Source organism: Xenia sp. Carnegie-2017, unplaced genomic scaffold, assembly GCF_021976095.1.
Source record: "Xenia sp. Carnegie-2017 unplaced genomic scaffold, XeniaSp_v1 HiC_scaffold_1, whole genome shotgun sequence".
In the NCBI taxonomy this organism is placed as follows: domain Eukaryota; kingdom Metazoa; phylum Cnidaria; class Anthozoa; order Malacalcyonacea; family Xeniidae; genus Xenia; species Xenia sp. Carnegie-2017.
Window position 1 is genome coordinate 3,755,571 of NW_025813402.1, and position 22,231 is coordinate 3,777,801.

Sequence of the window (22,231 nt, forward strand, 5' to 3'; positions counted from 1 at the left end):
TTCTCATCTTACAAAAAAAATATTAATTTTAACGTTGCTCTCGTTACTTGCGTAATGGGGGTATAGCTCAGTGGTAGAGCATTCGACTGCAGATCGAGAGGTCTCCGGTTCAATCCCGGATGCCCCCTCCATTCTTTTGTATGATGTCTTTTTTTGAAATATGGATATTACCGAACAAGCCACAAAAAATGCCAGTGGATTATAAGTACTTTCATATCTTATCTTATAAGTGAAAATAAACTCAAGTTGTTATAAGTAAAAATGAACTCAAACATAAATAACAAGTTAACGCAAAACTGATAAAGTATATTGATATCTCTCCCCAAGCCCCAACCATTGCCCCAACCAATAAATAAACAAAGATAAAATTTAATAATTAATACTGTAAATTTATGTAATGTACATATCGGCGAAGAGAAAAATGATGATTTTCCTCTGAGCTTCAAGAACAACTTCTCGTATATCTATTTTTGGAACGTTCAATTTGATTTCATTCGTATTTTCGTTGTCACTATTGACCCCAATCATGGAAGACATTGATAGTGTTCAGGTAAGATTTATCAAACATTTGAGAGAGTTTAAAATCGCCTGGGTAGAATTGCTATGTTAATTTTATCGTACTTTGTATTTCCTGGTCGGCAGGTGCTTTTTTGCTCAGTATAGTGACAAATAAACTCCTGGTTTTTTGCTCTATCTTATTATTAAAACATTCTAATTACTCGACGATTTTCTTAATTTTGTGAATATCTCGTCAAAAATTTACCAGTTTGTAGTAATTTATGGTAATATACACACATAATTTTGATTTTTGAAATACCAAAAATTTGAATTTTCCCTCAGGGGAGAAAATTAAAAAAAATATGTTTTTTGAATGTGTGCACAAGATTATGATTATGACTTCAACTTTCTAATCTACGAGGCAGATATAATTTTAGTTTATGGTTCATGGTACGAATTTAATTATCAAAGCATTGATAATGTAATCGGGGAAATTTTTCGAACTAATATTTTTGAAAAGATCAAATGTACGTATCAGTGTAATTGGGAAAGGTATTAAAAGAATGAATCAAATTACAGATGTGTCACAGATTTTCAAGATGTATTATGATTTATGAAAAAGAAAATTTTAAACTTCATCTTGTTTTGAATATTGTAAGATTCGCCCCAGTCTTCTATAAAAGCATGTCCCTTTTGCCTTATACTTCTGCATTCACATCATGAATAGCCTTTTTTCAAACTCTTTTTTTTTCAATTTGTTCTATGATCGAAGAGTTCTATGCACTAATGTTTTGTCCTGCAAATTATTAAAACTGTACAATTAAAGTTACTGAAGACTTATAAATACTAAATCAATACAGGCAGAGGTAACATATGATGAAACTGCAAATGTGGGCGGTCTTGAAGAGGTTCATCCAAGTGATCCCGTCATTAAGTCTACAAATTTTGGAGATCTTGATAATACCCATGATGATCATGATGATGATTTATTTGTGAAAGTGGAAGATCCAGAAAAACATATAGAAGGTTATGTTAGTTACTATGTGTTGACAAAGGTGTGTATTCAACTCATGATTTTTGGTTCACTTACATGTGTTTATTTATAATAAAGGATTTTAATGTAGTAATTAGTCATTTTATTTATTGACCCCCATTTATGCTAAAATATATTTTATTATATCATTTCAAAATAGTATATGTAAAACTTCTACACCATACAAATGTTAACATTGTTGACTGAATTTCTCCCAGAGCAGATTGGGTCTACCTTGTTTTGAAATGATTTTCCCCAAAGGTGTGGAGGTGGATATTGCAGCTGGAGAAAGATAATCTCTCTTTACAGCACTATTTTAATACAAATGATTTACATTGACAATTATAGACAACACGGAGTGAGTTTGATGAACCACATTATTCAGTAAGAAGAAGATATCAAGATTTTCTCTGGCTACGACATAGATTAGAAGAAAGTTATCCCACCCATGTTATTCCGGTAATAAATGGATTTTACATGTTTGAGTTATATGTAGTCTGTGATCTGTGTTTCAATTTGGAAAAAACTATCATTTGAATAGTTTACATGAAGTATGTGAATCTATACATAATACTTCTATAATCACAAGACTAATTAAAATTTCCATAACTCAAAAATTCAAAGAAACATTAGTTGATAGGATTTGATTTTCAAAATTCCTATTGCTACCAGTTGCTACGATTCAAAAGGAACAGACCAATCTCATAGTTTGCTAATTATCTCATTAAATGTATAATTTTATTGTTTAGTACTATTTATTATTCAATTATACAATTTAATTGATCAACAATTTGATTGGTATGTTATTTCTTGAAGAAACTGATCAAATTATTGTTTATATGTGCAATTGTTATCCAGCACGTTTGAAGATGATTATGGTTGTTTATTACATACATAAGAATGATTGATTTTTTATTTGATTTTAGCCATTACCAGAGAAGAATTCGTTTACAAAACATTTTGATCGTTTCTCAGAAGAATATATGAAAATTGACAAGATGCTTTGAATCGATTTGTCTGTCGAGTAGCTTCTCATCCTGTGCTTTCGTTCAGTGAGCATTTCGAATATTTCTTACAGCTAAAACATGGGTAAGGCACTTATAAAATTGGGGTTTTTCTGTATTTAGTTGACTTTAATGTTTTTGTTGAATATTTGCAAATGAATGGTTTTTCAAAGATGTTTACCAAAATCCCTTGAGGTTATTATTTAACGAAACTTTGGATTTAGATTAACCTAAGTTGACTTTGTAAAGTTTTTATGAAATAAAGTAGTTTATTCATGTTTTTATGAATTTTTTTTGTTACTGTACCATTAGCAAAATGAATATTTAGAAAACCGTTGTCTCGAAACAAATTTCAGCGACGTGAATTTCTTCCACAAGCTTTTGACGTTTTGAGAATCTTGAGACTTAAACATTCATTTAAAAACTTGTCTTTATTTTTACGATGTTATTTTGAATACTTACAGGAACTGATGACAGCAAAAAAACAATCTCCTGGAAGGATAAGTAGAATTGGGGATTCAGTGAAGAACGCAGCCTCGTCCATGATGCTAAAAACAAGAGATCAGGAGTTTATTGATATCCTAGAATTTGCGAAAACATTTTATGAAAAAATAGGCTCGTTGGAGAAAATTACTGATAAGATAGCTCGTGAACGTTTTGGTGAGTAAAAGTTAGGTATCCTTTTTGTGTTATTCATGTATTTTTCGATCCAAACGTAGGTGTGGGTCTTTTGTATTGTGGTAGAGTATTTCAATGATCGATCTTTTCCTGTTTGTATTTTGTAAATTATGTTGTGTTTTCATAGTCAAGTTGTTATTTACATTGTATATAGCCATACTAACTTCATACCAAGTTTCAGGCAATATGTCTACGTATTTTTGTTTAGATCTTCTAGAGAGTTATAGGGACTGTATACCTGTGTTCAGGCTGTGGTCAAACTCTGAGATTAAGCTTGGTGACTCATTAAACGAGATAGCAGATGCTATGGAGAAGAACAACGAAGCATTAAAATCTTTGGTAACGTATTGTTTTTTCAAAATAAACGCTAAATATATACAGTTTTGGCATGTTGTCTAAGACTTTGAAGATTTAACATTCTTCTAGTTTGGAATATCATGTGAATGAAGTAAAACGATAAAATATAGTGATGGAGATGAAGAAGTTTAGTGAAATATTTATAGAATTATACTGTTATCCACAAATTTAAAATCAATGTTCACTAACCTTCACAGTCACCAGGTTTTTTTGCTTTACTTTATCTTATTCTGCTGTACCGTTGTTTTCCTGTTAAATTTTTGAATTCAGATGATTCTCATCAAACTTCAACAATCCTTCACAAAGAAAAATCAATTTTATATCCGTAACATAATCACCATTTTGTTATGCATTGAATATTGACATTTTCAAACATATATGAAAAAGCTAGCTATGTTTGCGAAAATCAGATTTTGTTCTTTTTTTAAGGAAATTTATTTTATCGATTTTCCAGCTCAATTCGCAGCTTTTTTCCGTTCGGCAGTTGTTTGAAACGATTTGAAAATTGGTCTCCAGGTTATAATGCTCCCTCTGCGGCAACTAACCTCAGTCTATCCGTTAAATCATGGCTTTAGTTGATATCGTACGTCGTATGGCAGAATTTTTAACCAGATAAATTTTTCTATTGACGCTTATTGAAATTCGTTTGTGGAAATAGGACTGCATATGTGTTACTGGGATAACAACTTTCTTTGTACTTTATAGTTTAGTTTATCTATATTTTAATAGTTAAAGTTACAAGATGCTAGTATTATGGAGCCTCTCAAGGAGTACATCTTGTACATTGATTCTATCAAGGTAAGTTTTGTTCTGAAGTATATACTAAATTGGTTTGATAAAAATAGCTGCAGCCTGTATCCGGTTTTTATTTTCTATGTACAGGGTGCTCTAAAAAGACGAGATGCGAAGCAGATGGAATATGAAGTGACTGTCGAGGAATTAAAACGAAAGAAAAAAGAAAAGGAGGAGGTATTCATTGTGTCTATTTCTTTTGCACAACACTCACATTGATTTTTCATTGATTTTAATACAATAGAAAAATTAATTTGCTGATTTTTATGCATTTTAAAATTTTTTTTCCGAAAGAATCTCTTTTATAGCAAATGTCCATGTTTCTCGTACAAAACCAGGCGATGAAATAAATATTTTTTTCAGTTGGAGAAATCAACACAATCTCGATCGTTTGGAGTATTGATTGGCAGTAGAGATCCTGAAGAAGTGAAAAAAGAAAAAATTGACAAGTTAAATTTAACAATACAAGATGTGAGTTCATATAGTGCATTTACAGTGATTGATTTGTTTACCTTCCCTATGGTTGGTTGATTCATAAAATCTTTGTTTTAGCTTGAACAGAGTGTCGAAGCGGCTAACGATAAAGCTGAGTGTGCAAATCATGATTTAAAAGCAGACATTGAACGATGGCATAAGAACAAACGTCACGATTTCAAGAAACTATTTACAAGTTATTCAGAACATCTTATTGAGTTCTTTAAACAGGTATGACAATTCAGTCATTGTTGCTTTAAATAATCACGTAGCGATACTGGAAGATTGAAAACAGAAAGATTACATATGTATGAAGAAATGTCTTCGAATCATCACGTGAGATGGATATGCAACCAGTTAATTTTGCCTTACGCAGGAGCAGGTGAAGAGAATACATTAGGGGGGGGAGGGGAGTGTTAGGTGCAGAAATATGTTCATAAATCGATAGAGGACGAAAAAAGTACGTTCGGCTAAAATTTGAGCTTCTCTAAGAAATAAAGGCACTACAAAAGTCGGTCCCAGAGCGTAGAGCCACTCTCCGAGCTTTTTGAAGATATGCACTACTGAGTTTAAAATTTTGATGGTAATATTATTGATATTTTTCACTATGCTGGCCGTTAATTTTTACAAAGATCTTTAATACTTTAGTTGAAATTCTGGTAAAGGTTATCAGTGGTGTAGCCAGCCTGAAATTTGGATCATACTATCGACTAGAAAAATCAATAGTTATATTCTCAAATTTACAAAGTAGAATCAAAACTTGCGTGCTGGTTACGCTCAACTGTACGTAGGCTATACATTCCGAATAAGCTTTGTGAGAATGTTACTATTGGCCATTTCTCCAGAAATATTAGCAATACTGAATATAGCTACTACAATTGCATGGCCCTGGCTCTATAATATGTGTAGGCTATAGCTACATCATTGTAGATGTGTAAAATGCCTTACTACCAGTTGATATGCTTTACGTTATTGCAGTAAATGAATATTTAACATTCGACTAGTGTATATTGCTATATGCTTTTGTTTGTTGAAAATGCTATGAAACTATACAATGCAATTTTATGTATTGGCTATACATGTATATAGACTATATATTGATTATATATAGACTATGAATTGACTTTATAATTGAGACGCTCAATGTCAGTTAACTTTTTATATCAAATCTTTTTCTTTCTTTTGTTCAGAATTATGAAGCGTGGAGCGAAGCTTTGAAGAAACTGGAAACTACTTCATTGGAAGACAATAACAAAGAGTAAAGATGTCAGCAAATAATCAATATTATAGTTTTGATTTCCCCTTTTAATTCCAATTATAACTAAAGTGATTTTTATAAAATATTGACTTAATTAATTATTGAATTAGGTTAAATTTAATTAAAGGGCTGTTACACGCTTTTATTTTCGTTCTCAAGCTAAGAAACTTCTTCAAATATTGCTTGAGGAAGTTTCATAAATTGAAGTCAAGCAATTTTATTTGTTAATGAAACCATATTTTAGTGTTTATTTCACCAGTTGTATAGCAGCTCTTTTACAGTGAACAAACATATGTTTCTATCTATAATCTTTGATTATTTCTGTACTTTAGTTGTTTACGATTTTTTCATTTATTTTTTGTTTTATCATCTTCGTGCAACTAAAGTTATAGGTAATATTCATGCTCAACGATCTATCATGAAAAAATTGAATTTTCGAATGCATTTCTGCTCATTGAAACAACTTTATCCACTGTATTAATCTGGCACTTTGAATTTATAAAAAACATCAAGGAGTTTTGAAAATATAGTTAATTTTACAAGAATGTAATTATTTTCAAATGAAGGTGCTTGTTTACAAATGTCTCACGAGTATTTGTTATTGTTTTGCATTATCGAGATGAACTTGACCAAAATCAATGAATTGGGGAACTGATATTACGTAAAATATGTATGGAAATATGTGACTTTAGATCAAGTGTTCTTATATCCAATTTAAATAACTAGTAACATCGCGGCAGAGGTTAAAATTTCAAAATACAAATGGCCAGCTCCCACCATTGAACTGGAAAACCGTCTTTATACAAACGTGCCTGTACTTGCAATGAAGCAAAATTTTAACCCAAGATTCAAATTTTAGCGGGACCATGGTCTTGGACCGAAATTAGTAGACTGAATTAGCCAAATCCAAGTTGCATCCAATCCAATCTAATCTAATCCAGTCCTCTACATGAGTTTAGGGTTAAAAAAAAATGCAAAGAAAAGACTGAACAAATTTATTTACGATGTATCTATGATTTTCGATGTAAATAGAATGAATATAGCTGTGGAAGATGATGATGATGAATGTCCAAATCTTATTCCAATAAACTTGTCCACAGAAATCAATGAAGAATGCTCTCAAGAGTCATTTCGCGTACCTGTAACTATTATCACAGGATTTCTAGGTATTGGCATTTTGCAACGTTATTTTATTTTGCATGTATTTCATAATCAATGCCTGGAATCCAACGTCCATATGTTATGGCAGACAGGATTTTATTGAACAAAAATAAAGTCACCAGTTGGCCACAAATAATGCTATACCTTACCTTCACTTTATTCACCATGTGCAGTTTAGCATTGCTGCATTTATACTTGGGAACAGGACGAACGGTTTATATGTTGTACATACATGCCATACGTAAATAAATCGGTTAATATATTTATTGGTTTGATAACTTTGTTATCCTTCGCCCCGTAGTTAAATTTTGTGGATCTTATATTGAAATGAGATATAATTGTTATATGTCTGTAGAACGTAATAATTTTGTGTTTAGCATTACATAATTAATGTTGTGACATTTTTGTCATTGTAATTAGACTTGTTTCTCTCTCTTGCATTTGCAGGTGCAGGAAAAACAACTTTATTGAACTATATTTTGACTGAGAAACATGAGAAACGTATTGCTGTCATTCTTAATGAATTTGGCGAAGGTACATACAGAGCTATGCCCTGCTGGATTTTTTTGGAAATAAATCAATTGTTCCAAAACAGGAAATATTTTTTTAAGAAAAAGTCACCTGAAAAGTTGCATAGCAAAAGTTAATTTAGATGTTTTGTTTTTCCAACAATTTCAGTTTTCAACAATGTTTGGTGAAGACAAAATCATAAAAAATATGTAGATTTGCTATTTGACAGCATTTTGTACACCTAAATAGCTTAAATGAACTGTTATAGTCAACAGTGAAATACTTAATACATATTCTTTTGTGTTTTTTAGGTTCAGCAGTTGAAAAATCTATGGCTATAGGCAAAGATGGGAATCTTTATGAAGAGTGGTTAGAATTGAGAAATGGTTGTCTTTGCTGTTCTGTGAAGTAAGTACAATAGCAAAAAGACCAGAGATTATTTTTTCATGTTATGCTCAAATGAGATACTTTGAACTTTAACTATGATATGTTAATTTAAATAATGTGTTTTCTTAGGTTTAAAATTTTATCATGAACTTATGTTTCACTATAACATCTTTGAATCTTTCAATAATGTTGTCTTTTTTCAATGTGTGATTATCACAGCGGATTCTCAAATTTTTTAAATAAGTATGTAACATCAAATTTTAACTTTTGATTCACTTAGAGATATGGGTGTAAAGGCGATTGAAAATCTAATGAAACAAAAAGGAAAATTTGATTACATTTTACTGGAAACAACTGGTTTGGCTGATCCTGGACCAATTGCTTCAATATTTTGGATGGATGAACAGCTTTGCAGTGACCTTTATCTTGATGGTAAGATTAATAAATGGTTGCGTAATTAAAGCAAAAAAAATACCTGGGTATATATTTAGTATCATATGAATATAGTTTATTAAACATAAGTTTGAAGAAAAAAGACATTCATTGCTTTAACTTTCGTCCTAAAACAAACATGAAAAATCTCTCAAAATTGCTCCGAATTTCCATGTTGAGCTCTGTTTTGGGGGCCTATAAAGACTAAACAATAAGAGCTTTGCAAGTAAATGGCGATGTCTAATTATAATTTACAGAAATATAAGTGTTCTATGGTGTGGATGAAGGGTAGAGAGTGAAGGGGGGGTGGAATATTTATGACTAACTTGTGAGACGTCTACATCTTAGCGTTACTTTGACAGCTCTATATATGAATTACAACATGCACAGCACATGTATGCATGATTGGAATTTCACTGAATTTACCAACTTTTCGTCCTACATCACATTCTCTTTACATAAACTACCGATAAAACCGGTTTTATTTAAAGGCCTGGAACGATTAACTAAATTAGACCACGAAAGTAAGAAAATTTTTCGCGTGGATGAATAAATTCTTTACATATGTAATAATTTAACATTAATATCGGTTGTCACTAAATGTACTTACGTGTGTGGAAGGTGAGGTGCAAACGGGGGGTGGTGACCAGCTTGTATTTGACAAACTTGGAGTTCAGGTTCGTAAGTGAGAACCACCCCCCGACTACACCTTATCAAACCGAATCAAATTTGGTGGAAAAGAAAATGAAAAAAAATTTTTGTTCTGTACTCCACCGCAACCTGTCGATAATGATGACGTAATGCTATGTCTGTGCATATAGCATGCGATATGTGATACCAATGTGTGATACTCGTTCCCAATCCGCGCGCGCCTTTCCTACGATATTAACCTTGGTTACTGCATAACCTCATTAATAAACATACGTGTTGTTTTAGGAATTGTAACTATGGTTGATGCTAAGTATGGTTTATCGGTAAGTGTGCTGTGTGTAAAACTATAAACTTACAAAAGTTGTGTGCTACTCAATTTTTTACACTAAATCAATTATACCACAGTTTATATTTATTTTGTTTTTGTATTTTACTGAATATTTATTGTAGCAATTAAAGCTAGAAAAACCAGATGGAATAATTAACGAAGCTGTTAGGTAATTCAAAATAAATTTTATAATTATTATAAGTTGGCATTTACTACTTACTATATTGAAATGGTCAGTCTGTGTGTGAAGATGATGATCTCAGCATTTTAGAAATACTATATCAGTTTTAGATTACTTTTTAGACAAGTTGCATTGGCCGATGTTCTTATTATTAACAAGATTGACTTGGTTGGGGATCAAGACATGGATCAGCTGAAACAATTAGTAAGGTTGGATTTTTGTTGATAATATTCCATGCAGGAAACTCAATCACAACTCATGCGCGCAACTTGTAAGCTTACATTCACCAAAACTTTAATTTGGACATGGGGACAACTTGAAAGTTAACATTGAAAGCACAACTTAACGCGCATGCAACTTAACAGGATGACATCACACGCACGCAACTTAACGCTCATGCACACAACATGAAGACATCACATGCACGCAACTTAACGTGCATGCACACAACATGAGGACATCACACGCACGCAACTTAACGTGCATGCACACAACATGAAGACATCACTTGCACGCAACTTAACGTGCATGCACACAACATGAGGACATCACACGCACGCAACTTAGCGTGCATGCACACAACATGAAGATATCACACGCACGCAACTTAACGTGCATGCACACAACATGAAGACACCACATGCACGCAACTTCACGTGCATGCACACAACATGAAGACATCACATGCACGCAAATTAACGTGCATGCACACAACATGAAGACATCACACGCAAGCAACTTAACGTGCATGCACACAACATGAGGACATCACACGCACGCAACTTAACGTGCATGCACACAACATCACACGCACGCAACTTAACGTGCATGCACACAACATGAGGACATCACACGCACGCAACTTAACGTGCATGCACACAACATGATGACATCACACGCACGTAAATTAATGCGCATGCACACAGCATGACATTGTATGCGTGTAACTTAGTAACATTACATGCACACGTTGTTTTCGTCCATTGTTTGATTTTGATGTTTCATAGTTTTACCATAACGATAATGTAAACATTTCAGAACTATAAACCGTACATGCAAGTTACAAGAAACAGAAAAATCAAGGTATATATATCAAATCTGCCTGGTGCTACATTAAGTCAAATATGTTATACAATAGATAGGAATCGATCCATTTCATAAGATGGTCCTTAATATCAATTTATCATCAGACTCTTTTACAAAAGAATGATGAGGAAGGATACAACGCTATAGGAACAGTGTATAGGAGTGCATAGTTTTTATCAATATTGTTTTGTTACTAACCAGGCCTATTCTAATGAGTCCCTGAGCTCATGATGTATAACGTAACTGGATAGTGTTTAGTATAGTATTATATATATTATGCACTACACATTTTCATTGCGTTACGGAAAGTTGTAGACCAAACTCGTTCACTTTCATTTGTTAATCGCAAGGGCAGCGCATTGTTTTTAAAAGTGAGGAGGCCAAAAAAAGTTATTGCAGAAGATATAAATCTCATTATTTAGGATTGAAATCCTTCAACATTTCCACCATTTCCACATGCGAAAAAAAGCTAAAATATCTAATTTCCAAAAAAGTGAGGCATGCCCCACCTTGTTTATTGATTTTGCGTTTACATGATTATAACTACACGAAGTATTCATTCAAGAATTTTTTAATGAGGTTTGACGTCACACTGAAAACTATCAAAGCAAAGTTTGTTATCGACAAACTTATTTCTTTGTTATGACGTAATATAGCTTGTATAAGAAGTCGTATAGTACGTTATGACGTCATTAGTTTAACATGGAAACGCATGGTTATTACTTAATCAAAATTCTCAATTTGTTTTAAAAATTAATGTTTTGATTAACTAGAGTAAACCTTGAAGAAATATTGGACTTGCACATGTTTGATAACTCAACAGAATTGTAAGTATGTGTGTGATGCAAAACAATTATAGTTTTACAATATTATTGTTTTCTCTTTAGAAATAGCAAAAAAATGCAGATATCGGAACTCATGCAGACATCTCAGCAGCACATTGATAAGGTATTTGTCGATCATTTTCAATGTTTTTGAGTCTGTGATGGTAGTAAAATTACCTAATGTGCTTCGGTGGCGTTGCGAGCTCCATAAGTGGACGGTATGATATTCATATATGCATGTTATAGTTTGAAAAATATACATTTTTCAAAATTGTCCACCCCTCCAATCATCGGATTGACGAGTGGTGACGCCACTGATGTGTGTCAAATACTAATCAGTAACGAAATCGTTAATAAGTGAGCCCATTTAAATAGACCATTTGCGGTCAGCGGTTTCGTGCGTGTATCATGTGCTAAATTTGTATGGGATTAAATGAAAAATTATTCAAATTCGAGCATTTCTTCAATGGGCGTCTTGATAAAAAGCATAACTTACCTAGCGCAGCCAGCCTTATTTAGTCCTGCTATGTGTTCGCTTGCTGCAAAAATAATAGATTTGTAGCGATATGAATAATGATAAAGTTCTGAAACACAGCAAAGCAAAACTAAAATTTGCGGTTTGGCTTTGCCAATGAGTATTTTCATTATCCTTTTTTTGAAGATAAAAACAAGAAAAAGAAATGATAATCCTAAAAATAGTTAAACCAGCTTTTCTGCCGTAAAGATTTTTAATAGTTATTACAAGGGGACATGACCATGTACTGGGTGCCCAAAAAACTCACCTATGAAATCGTCTATTAAGGTTTGTTTGTCAAAGTTTGAATACCTACATAAGTGGTTTATTTATCTTAAAGTGATGATAATGACATATTATCGTGTATGACGAAGAAAATTAACGATAAATTTTGCTAGTTTGAGGTGTGCTGTATATTTGAAAAGAAAGTTTGTTGAAAGCTATTAAAACAGCAAATTCTTTATAATGTTTACAATTATTTATTTAATATTATGTATGAGAATTTTTATGTTGATAAATTACGCTTGTAAGGGACAACAAAGAGCCAAAGCATTCTTAAAGTTTGGCAATAAAAATTTATGGGCCACTCCAGATGTTTTGGGTATTTTTAGGAACATGCTGTATGTATTCATTGCTAAAAAAAAGGGATAAAAATGAATCTTAAAAGTTCGATTTATAGCAATGTTTTTTATTATTATACTGTCGCATCAGTGTATAATATGCAGTACGCGGCTGTGTAAGAATTTTTCAATGGCCAAAAACAGTAATTTTTTACTATTCTTCATGCGCTGTTTTGTTTTGCGTTATTATTATGTCAGATGTATTAACTTCATTATCTACGTCGATGCTGTTTATAGAATAAACTTCATCGTAAATGATCAAATGTTTTGGTGAATTAAAAATCTTCTTTGAATCTTAAGGATCTTTAAATTCATCGAATACATAAAAGAAAACGAGAATTGATCATTATAAAGAAAATGGTTTGAACCCGGGAGTATCGTTACATGTTTGTAAATTTTACAAACATGTAATTGATCATTATATGAGACGATTTTTTTCATAATTTTCTTGCTTATATATTTAAAACATAATTCAAGATTAATTTCGATTTATATAAGATATTGAAATGTTTTTTTTCAATGTGACTTCCCAGCTGTATTCCGTGACGTAAACAGCCCTCATGCAGGTGACGTAAACAGCCCTCTATAGCAATACCACATTATCGGGCTGGCTTTACCGCTCCATAAAAGCATGCATTATACTTTTAATATGAAAATATTCAATCAAAATGGAATAAAAACCTTTTTCTATATCTATAAACTTATTAATACAAATGAGACGGTATTGTGTCATGCATTCATTAAATTTGCTAGCTGAAAACTGTCATATATGGTCTGTTCTTATACATTGCATGAATATTTTGCTTGCTTTGAGATCAATAGTTGCAATATTTTCAGTAATGTCTGAATTATAAATTGTACGACTTTAGTACGTTCAATTCTATTTTAAATTATGATAAAAATACGCAATTTATGGCCTCGAATTCTTGCGCTAACGCTTCTCGCACTTCAAGCTGGACTACTTGATTATTTTCTCATCGAAAATCTAAGTCTAAAGAGCCTAGCATGGTTGATCACAGATATTTTTGTCTTGTTTGTGTGGATTTTGGCAATGCTTGGGTCAACCATTCCCATATGTAAAATATTTCGTGGCTGGCTTGTAAAGAATCCTAAAGGTAACGATTTTACATCAACATATGTGGCTTGGGTTGCTTATGTTGTTCATTTTGTGCCACAAATTGTAATTATCTTCAAGCTGTTTACCCATGAACTGGAAAATGAAGAGTTCCTGAGTCCAAACTTTCTCAAACTAACATTGTCCATAACACCAATGTTATTTATATTGTTGGTTTATTCTCATCACAAATCGAGAGCATCTTTTGTAAGGAAAACTTTTGTTCAAGTTCTTGTAAGTTCTGTTACCTTAAATTTATTCGACTCCGTCGAGATCCTGGAGTATTTATTTGACAAGGAACACATATCATTCTCAATGGGAAATGCAATTATTTCATTTTCATGCATTAATTTTGTCTACCCGTCTTAGCACTGTATGAGTTAAAACACAATAAATTTTATGAAACCGGTCAAGTGCCCGCTGTATCGTTCAAGTTAATATACGTGCTATCATTTTTGTTTTTTGTCGACGTCCCATTCCTGGTGATTAGAGTGTATCTTTGGTATGCTTTCCATCTGGATGTTTCTATTCTTTTCGCAAAGAATATTGTTGGTATTTTTTTGGGTTTTGTTGAAGTTTACGAGTATTTCAGTGATACAAGACCTATGCGATGTAAAAAATGCAAAGCAACTTTTGCCAAAGGATATTACAAAAACCACATAAATTCCTGTGGATTTGAACTGAGAAGAACTGCGAAGACAAGCATCGAACACATTCCTGAGGAAACTGGAAGAGAACAGGACAAGTTTATAAACGTCTAGGTCATCAATTGCCTTGTATTTTTGTTAACATCACTTACATCCTAATTGTATGGATATATATGTATATATGTATTTGAAAATTGGTAACCCAGGCATAATATGATAATATAAAGGATTCCCTGGATTTTTATTTTGAAATTTTTATTAAGCTTTCAACTCGGTGCTTCGAGCCTTCGTCACCATCCAATAACGCATAATACCATCCAATAATATCAACTCAACTACTAACCAACCAATCAGACGCTCCAAACGCCTACAAAATCTTTGTAAATAATATATTCTTACATTCTGACGAAGGCTCGAAGCACCGAGTTGAAAGCTTAATAAAAATTTCAAAATAAAAATCCAGAGAATCCTTTATATTATCATGTATATATGTATATATAATATTTGTGCAACTGTCAATTATGTTGGCTTTTGCTAAATTATATATTTGTATAGAATATATTTATTATATATTCTATACATTGCCGCTTAAAAAATGTTTTGTTCGTAATAAACTGCGTTAGATGTATGTATATATTTTTAATAAATGAAAAAAAAATTCATATTGCTGGGCTTACAACGTCGTGTTTGTTTTTGCTATTCCATTGTAAATTATAGGCGAATGTTTATATGTTATTGATTAATGCGTTACCACATTTCAGTATAAACCCTTAGTCTTCTGGTTTCTCTTTCTTGCAGATGCATTTCTTTTTTCAATAAATTAGTCCTTGTATAATGTGACAAAAAGATTTCTCCGTGACTGAAAAGTTTGTTTTTGCTTGTGCTTTATGAAAATCAGGGATTCTTGGTAAATATATGATTTTGTGGGAGCTTTATGTTCCAGAGGTTTTATTTGTACGTATTTGCACTTGCAATAAGTTCTGTCAACTTGAAATTTTACTTATCCTAAAATCATTATTTTGTTATTTAGAATACCTTATACCAGTTCAATACACTAGACTCTTCAAATACGCTGTCTTAAGCAATACTGTAATGAGATGCCTGATTCCCATCTTCTATTGAAGTAATATTAAACTAAATATTGATAATTTATCGTTAGAATCGTCAGACTGAAAATTTCATTATCTTAAAACAAAACTTTTTGATATAATAAGTAATCTCATGTTTTTTTAATGTAATATCTAAGGTCATATCTATAATAACACATAAAAAGTTGGACGTTCTTGACGACCCTTACACATTCGGCCAATAATATTGTCGTCATAACAAAATACTGCTATTTGCCAAGCCATGCATGGCTATAAACTGGAGCTCAGAATACAGTATTGTAGTCATAGTTTCAATGCTCAATGTCCATGTATTAAACATTTGTTCGCCAAAATATTTATTGTCTTTCTTTTATGAATGAGATTGTGGCAGGTGACATTTAGTGACTGATTGCGTCACGTGTACACTGCATGGAAGACAAAATGGCCTCTTAACTTTTAAAGCACAAACTGATGTTTTTATTCTATGCATACATTAAACAAAATTGTCAATGAAAAATTCATTGAAGCTTGCATCGCATTTTTTCTCATAGAATGTAAGAACGGTGACATTGAATGTGAAAGGTGATGTGTTGGAGGATCTGCTGGATGACTGGTTACAGGTATTGACTATAGTTGATATATGGTTACACATAGCTCATAAAACCTTGTTGTATTCACGTAACTTATACAAGTAATGACGAGTCGAACGACCCTTTATGACTGATAAAATGGACGATGTCTTGTGAAGCATCGGAATATGTTACCTGTGGGATTTTATCCTCTTCCCTTTCTCCTCCCCTTCAGATTGATCTGGTTTTTGATTGGTTCTTGCATTACTACTGAAAAGAAGTGTTAAAATAACGAAACCAGATATAAACTTCAAAATCGTTCATTTCAAACTATCTTTCATTGTTTAAAAGTTTACGAATTCCGTGACCTGCCGTTGTTAATAAATTATTTGAAAATAGATGATATTATTTTAGAGATAGCTACACGTTTGTTTAATGTATTTCTCGGGTTTTTTTCACATAGGAATTACTTTGGGAAAAGAGTTTTAAAAATCCAAATGGTGAACAAATGAATATATTACGATTTAAGGTTTGTTGATAATTTGTGGTTAAATCTTTCCTTTTTAGTTTTGTATGGAAAGTTTAAAAGTTATCTTTTAAGGCTTTTATTTCACTAATCGTAATTAATTAGGGAAAATAGACAAAATATAGACGTAAACTAAAATATCAGATTCTTTCGACGGTAATGTTTTATTTAAAAAAACAGTTAACCACGGATTACAGTTGTGTCGTAAGTTTTGCAACAAGTGCAGAAAGATACAATGACCATTTTAAAGAAAATTATGTCGGCTCTAACGACAAAAAGGAAATATTTTGCCTTTGGGTTCTCCAGGTGTAGAAGCACATTAGTAAATCGTTCATAGAATTTCAGTCTTTGCATCCGAAATAGAGACGTTGGGACTAAGTATATTCAAAGCTTCTTCATACAGTCACTCAAAACATCCAGAAATAGTATTTTCCTCTTTTACAATGTCTCAAGTCTGTATGTATTGAAAATTATTTGAACTACTTATTACTGTGTTTGTGTAGTATAAACTTATTTTTTGTCCAGGCTCTTATATCTTTCACAAACGTGCAAAAAAAAGTCATTGTACAAGCAGTTCAAGAGTTGTTTGATAAAATTACGACCGAGGAATGGGCAGAAGGCGAAGAAAGATTGAATAGATTGATATTTATTGGTAAGGTCCTTCAGTGTTCAAAAATATCAACGAATAGTCATGTTATGTGCTATACTTTAGTTCTTTTGGGAATTGTGATCTATACTCACTAAATGACCTGAAGATGACGAAATATAAATTTTACTTGACTTTCAGTTCAAAAATTTGATTTCATTTTAGTTCTTACATTGGTTTTTTTATTTAATAGGCTCGAATCTTGACGAACGTATTCTTGAAGAAGGCTTTCGAAAATTTTGTCTTCCTAATTTATAAGCTACTGCATGGCGGACCATTGGGCCGAACCAAGAGGACCATTTCAGTTGCTGGTTAGACATTCCTGAAAATGAACGTGGCCAGTAAAATGACGATCGAGAGTTTATCAACAAATTACTCGTGAATGATTTATTTGTAAATGACTTGATGATACATCTCGCTTATTTTGGTCATTATAAAGAAACTTTGTTATTGCCATCATGATTAATACTAATGTTTTAAATCCACTGGTTTTCTTTGTTGTGAGACTTTTTTCTGCAGCAATCATTGGCTGCATTGCATAAAAACATGTTACAGAAGTTTACCATTCATTACAGAAACATAACATAACATACATTGACAAACGCTTGTTTGCAATTTACTGATTCAGGATGTAAGTATATATAAATATGTACGTCTATCTGCAATGAACAGGATGTGCATCAACAATCTCTGTTCGAATTTTCCCATCACCACATGACCACAGAATAACACTCATGCCACCTTCGTCACTTTGTTATTTTACTACCATCAACAACGACGATAATGATTGCAACTCGTCGATTTACTTCGAATGTTTCAAATCAATTTCGCGCATTGATTACTGGTGCTCCGGGTTCTGGAAAAGGAACAATCTCCTCGAGAATTGCTACAGATTTTGATTTGGTTCATATTTCGAGTGGAGATGTTCTTCGAAGACATGTTAAACAAGGGACTGAACTTGGTCACAAAGCCAAGGCATACATTGATAATGGCACTTTAGTACCTGATGATCTCATGGTAAATTTAATGACAAATGAAATAAAAAGAATTTCCAAAACACGTTGGTTACTCGATGGTCAGTGAGATGAATTGGTTGCAAATTACTTTAACAAGAATCGACTTTGTTTTGTACGACAAATTGCATGTTTTGTAGGGTTTCCAAGAACGATTGAGCAAGCAAAACAATTACATAAAAAGCAGAAATTTGATGTAGTCGTCAATCTCGACGTACCATTTAGTGAAATTAAAAGAAGAATTCAGGTAGACCCGCTCTAGTTAAGTTTCACATATTTATTGTCCATTTAATGGACCAAAAATAGACGTCTGATTAAAAAATTGACGTTTTTTAGCAACGATATGTACATCTTAGTAGTGGACGCGTGTATCATTTAGAGTGGAATCCTCCAAAAAACGCTGTGAGTCAGTTCTTTCATATACTAAGACTTTGTGAATGATTAAAGCATTATGCGTATTGTGCAACTCCATACATATGCAGGGTATGGATGATGTTACTGGAGAACCATTGACTCAGAGAGATGATGATAAGGTTGGTTGATATACTACAATTGTTGATTAGATATCATAACATAATACATCATGAATTCAAGGTTTACCGTTTACTAGCATATTCAACCTGTTAATAACTTAATATTGCTTAGCATTATCAACTTTTTATTTATTATTTCTATTTATAGCCTGAGACTGTGGCATCCAGATTAAACATCTTTCAATCTCAAATGGCTCCAGTGTTGGCATTTTATAAGTATGATTAACAGATAAAGGATATATTGTGATAAAGAACTACAGAATAGGGTTGTTTATAATGTAGTACATATTCATTACTTCAATGTACTGTAGATACACATGTACAAATGATGTTCAGTAATACACATTAACACTAAGATACAAATAAATTAATTTAGCTATTCAGCATTCCCCCCCCCCTTATTTATTAATGTGTGATATGTTGATTATATGTAATAATTTATCTGTGTTATAGGGATCTGGGAATTCTGCAAACATTTACTGGCACTGAATCAGATGTTATTTATCCAGAAATAAAAGCATATCTTTTGGGTTATTTACAATCAAAATGATGGTCATTTGACTGAATAGCTTGTCTTTAAAATAAATTTGTAAGTTGTGCTTAGTACTAGGCATATACTTTGTCAAGTACATGGGCATCAATTCAACATTAATTGAGGGAGACCATATTCATATATTCTGTTATGTATATCAGGCTAATTTCTTTTGAAAGCAAAAATGTTTTTGAAAGAAATTTAATTGGCAGGCAATGCTGAATACATGGATATGGTCATCCCCTCCCCATTAACTTAATTAGGAATTGATGCCATTGGGTCGGGTAGCACTAGTCATATTAACATATAAAAACAACACTTGGTATGATTTGTTACTGAAGAGTCTTTTCTGGAAAGTTGTTGAACAATTTTTCATTAACATTTTGTAATCAAATACATTTATAGAATTATGTAATGCTTATTATTAGAATCATTATATTTATATGAAGGATATTCTTGCCATCAAAGTGTTTTTAGTGTGATAGTGTCCATTTGAGACAATTGTTTGATTTTTTGAGATTAGCTAAAAGACTACTTGATTTTTTATTTGTGATATCGAGTTTTGAACTTCTGAGAAGTTGCTTCTCAACAACGATCGATTGTTTGAATTGAATCGTGATTTAAGCCGTCCAAGTTCAAATTCAGATCTTCTATGATAGTTGCCTTTTTGAGCCAGAGCTACTAAGCATGTTTTGACTTAATCATTTTAGACTTTTTGAGAATGAGTTAGTGCTTAGTTGCATTTGTGCTCCAAAATCCACTTTTTGAAGCTGGTTTTCAGGTTACCGGTGGTCCTTCCACGCAAATTGTTTTTTAAACTTCAAAACGTGACATGTCTGGCTATTTCGTCCGTTTATTATAGCCTAAGACGATTGACTTAGTTTACTCGTACTTAAAAACAATTACTTTTGGTAAGCCTATTTATCAAATTGTTATTATTTACGATATGGGTCCCTGTGCCTTGTACACAATGACAATTATCTTGAGAGTATTTGCGCGGGAAAATATTTCAAAACAAAATATCTCAAAATGCTCAAAGATGTTGTTGTAAAACTGAATAAAGTTGAAAATTTTTGGATTTGTACGTGACAGAATGCTTTGTTAATGAAAACACGGGCAATGCCTTCGTATTTGGGTATAGACTTTTTATCAGAGGTACGTGCTTTTACAGTAAATCCATACTATAGTCCACTTTTTTCCCCATTTTGTTTAACTTTTAACCATAGTAAAACCGAGGGTTAAACGTATTTCAATGACTTATTTAGGTACTAAAGCAAAAAGACCTGTTACTCGGTCGCATGCTGATCAGTTGCCTCGAACCCTGTGAAGATGAATCTGTTCCTTTTTCTCGTTACACTAAAAATATGGTTGATTGGTGTTTGGCTAAAGGTGAATAAATAAAATTGTTTTTAAATCAAGATAGCACACTTTAGCCAAAAATTAATATTTTATTTCTTGTTGGCTATGGCCATAAATATTACGGACAATATACAAATCTAAATCCATTGCTCACAAATTCATAGTACACATTACAAAAGCAATGTTAGACTTGCTTGACGTACCCAAATAATTTATTTATGTAAGGTTTTTCCATCTATTGAAATTACTTCATTAAAATACCTCCAGTAAACGGGACAGAAGATGGGTACAGTTAAACCTTTATGTTACTAAAGCTCAAATCATTTGTTTAGCATCCCAATATGACATTGAAAATACGGATCCTGCGACGTACCTCTATGAAATCCAGCCATCAAGCGTTGTTTGCATTCCAGAACAATTCCTTTCTCTTCGTAACACTGAATATACCCCATGCTCTGGTCCTAACTTCATGACAACCGACTCATATTCTGATTTTGAAGATGAAATTGTAAAAGATGTGTGCGAATATCTCTTTCGACACGAAATTGATTACGAGAAATATGATGAATTACATTTGTCAAACTCAGGTAACATCATATGTGCCAGTTTTTTTCTCTAACATTATTTACTAAGCAATTACAGTCACCTAGTATATACATCTGCTCTTCAACAAAATTTAGTATTCTGGCAATCTGAATGTGTTATGGTTTTTTAAAATCTGACAGCTAATTTTTGCTACAGTCGTTTGTACTGACTTGAATAAGTTTTTGTCATAGTAAAATAAAAAGATTGTTACTCCTTCCATATCAACATTATTACGTTTTATGGTCTTTGAAAAACTTCTACCAGTAGCTTTAAATTGAAGTTTGATGTCTTTGTCATTTCTAAAATTTCTTTTTTGCGAAGGATAAGATATAACAAAATGCTCACTATCTTTTCCTCTATGATAAAGTTTGGCAACTGGAAGAACTTGAAATGAAAAATTGCTTCCATGATTTTCTTTGTCGTATGCCACATTACCAAGATTTGGTGTCCAGACTGAGACAAAGAAAAGTGTCTGATCCATTGCTTGCTGAGGATGGTTGCCTAAGGAGTGAATATCAATTGATATGGTTGGTCTTAACTAGTTTAGTTTTCGTAAAGTTGCAATAAAAATTGTTTAGATTTACTACTCGGCACTTAATTACTTTAAGTTTACTTAAGTTTTTTAGTCTTAAATATTATTTAAGACAAATATTTTAAGAAAAAACACAGAAGTATGGGAAATGGATGGCAGAGTGATGAAAAATTGATTATTATAGAGTTTGTGTTATAAACTGACAGAATTGTTCAAGTCTTGCTCTATAACTGTTCTTATCGTCTTGATGATTCATATTACTGTCACAAAAGCCTAATTTATGTATTGTCGACATTTGT

The 22,231-nt window shown here is 32.3% G+C and overlaps 4 protein-coding genes, 1 long non-coding RNA gene and 1 other non-coding gene across 6 annotated transcripts; all 6 read left to right on the top strand.

Annotated features, from left to right (window-relative positions):
• Positions 1–56: 56 nt before the first annotated feature.
• On the top strand, positions 57–128 carry Trnac-gca. Its single transcript has one exon. It is a non-coding gene; the product is annotated as a tRNA-Cys (tRNA).
• Positions 129–339: 211 nt separating this feature from the next.
• Positions 340–6,285, top strand: LOC124434169 (sorting nexin-7-like). Its single transcript, XM_046984054.1, is given in 13 exon segments — positions 340–550; positions 1,359–1,553; positions 1,880–1,990; positions 2,458–2,521; positions 2,524–2,586; positions 2,589–2,620; positions 3,000–3,195; positions 3,422–3,552; positions 4,300–4,368; positions 4,453–4,539; positions 4,726–4,833; positions 4,915–5,067; positions 6,027–6,285. Coding segments are annotated over 13 exon segments (1,305 nt in total). The 5' UTR covers positions 340–526; the 3' UTR covers positions 6,099–6,285.
• Positions 6,286–7,060: 775 nt separating this feature from the next.
• Positions 7,061–17,863, top strand: LOC124437816 (COBW domain-containing protein 1-like). The gene is made up of 14 exons (XM_046987751.1): positions 7,061–7,260; positions 7,703–7,789; positions 8,077–8,173; positions 8,433–8,584; positions 9,521–9,558; positions 9,686–9,732; positions 9,867–9,953; positions 10,783–10,827; positions 11,604–11,657; positions 11,718–11,778; positions 16,189–16,257; positions 16,670–16,735; positions 17,258–17,384; positions 17,572–17,863. Exons 1-14 carry the CDS (start codon positions 7,107–7,109, stop codon positions 17,634–17,636), a joined length of 1,149 nt encoding a protein of 382 aa, XP_046843707.1. The 5' UTR covers positions 7,061–7,106; the 3' UTR covers positions 17,637–17,863.
• On the top strand, positions 13,337–14,787 carry LOC124437825. Its single transcript, XM_046987758.1, is given in 2 exon segments — positions 13,337–14,254; positions 14,257–14,787. Coding segments are annotated over 2 exon segments (981 nt in total). The 5' UTR covers positions 13,337–13,680; the 3' UTR covers positions 14,664–14,787.
• Positions 17,864–17,991: 128 nt separating the features above from the next.
• On the top strand, positions 17,992–19,909 carry LOC124437833 (GTP:AMP phosphotransferase AK3, mitochondrial-like). Its single transcript, XM_046987770.1, has 6 exons — positions 17,992–18,453; positions 18,532–18,638; positions 18,728–18,793; positions 18,874–18,924; positions 19,073–19,140; positions 19,378–19,909. Exons 1-6 carry the CDS (start codon positions 18,162–18,164, stop codon positions 19,472–19,474), a joined length of 681 nt encoding a protein of 226 aa, XP_046843726.1. The 5' UTR covers positions 17,992–18,161; the 3' UTR covers positions 19,475–19,909.
• Positions 19,910–20,506: 597 nt separating this feature from the next.
• LOC124445006 lies at positions 20,507–21,255 on the top strand. Its single transcript, XR_006948079.1, has 3 exons — positions 20,507–20,611; positions 20,722–20,845; positions 21,148–21,255. It is a non-coding gene; the product is annotated as an uncharacterized LOC124445006 (long non-coding RNA).
• Positions 21,256–22,231: the final 976 nt, after the last annotated feature.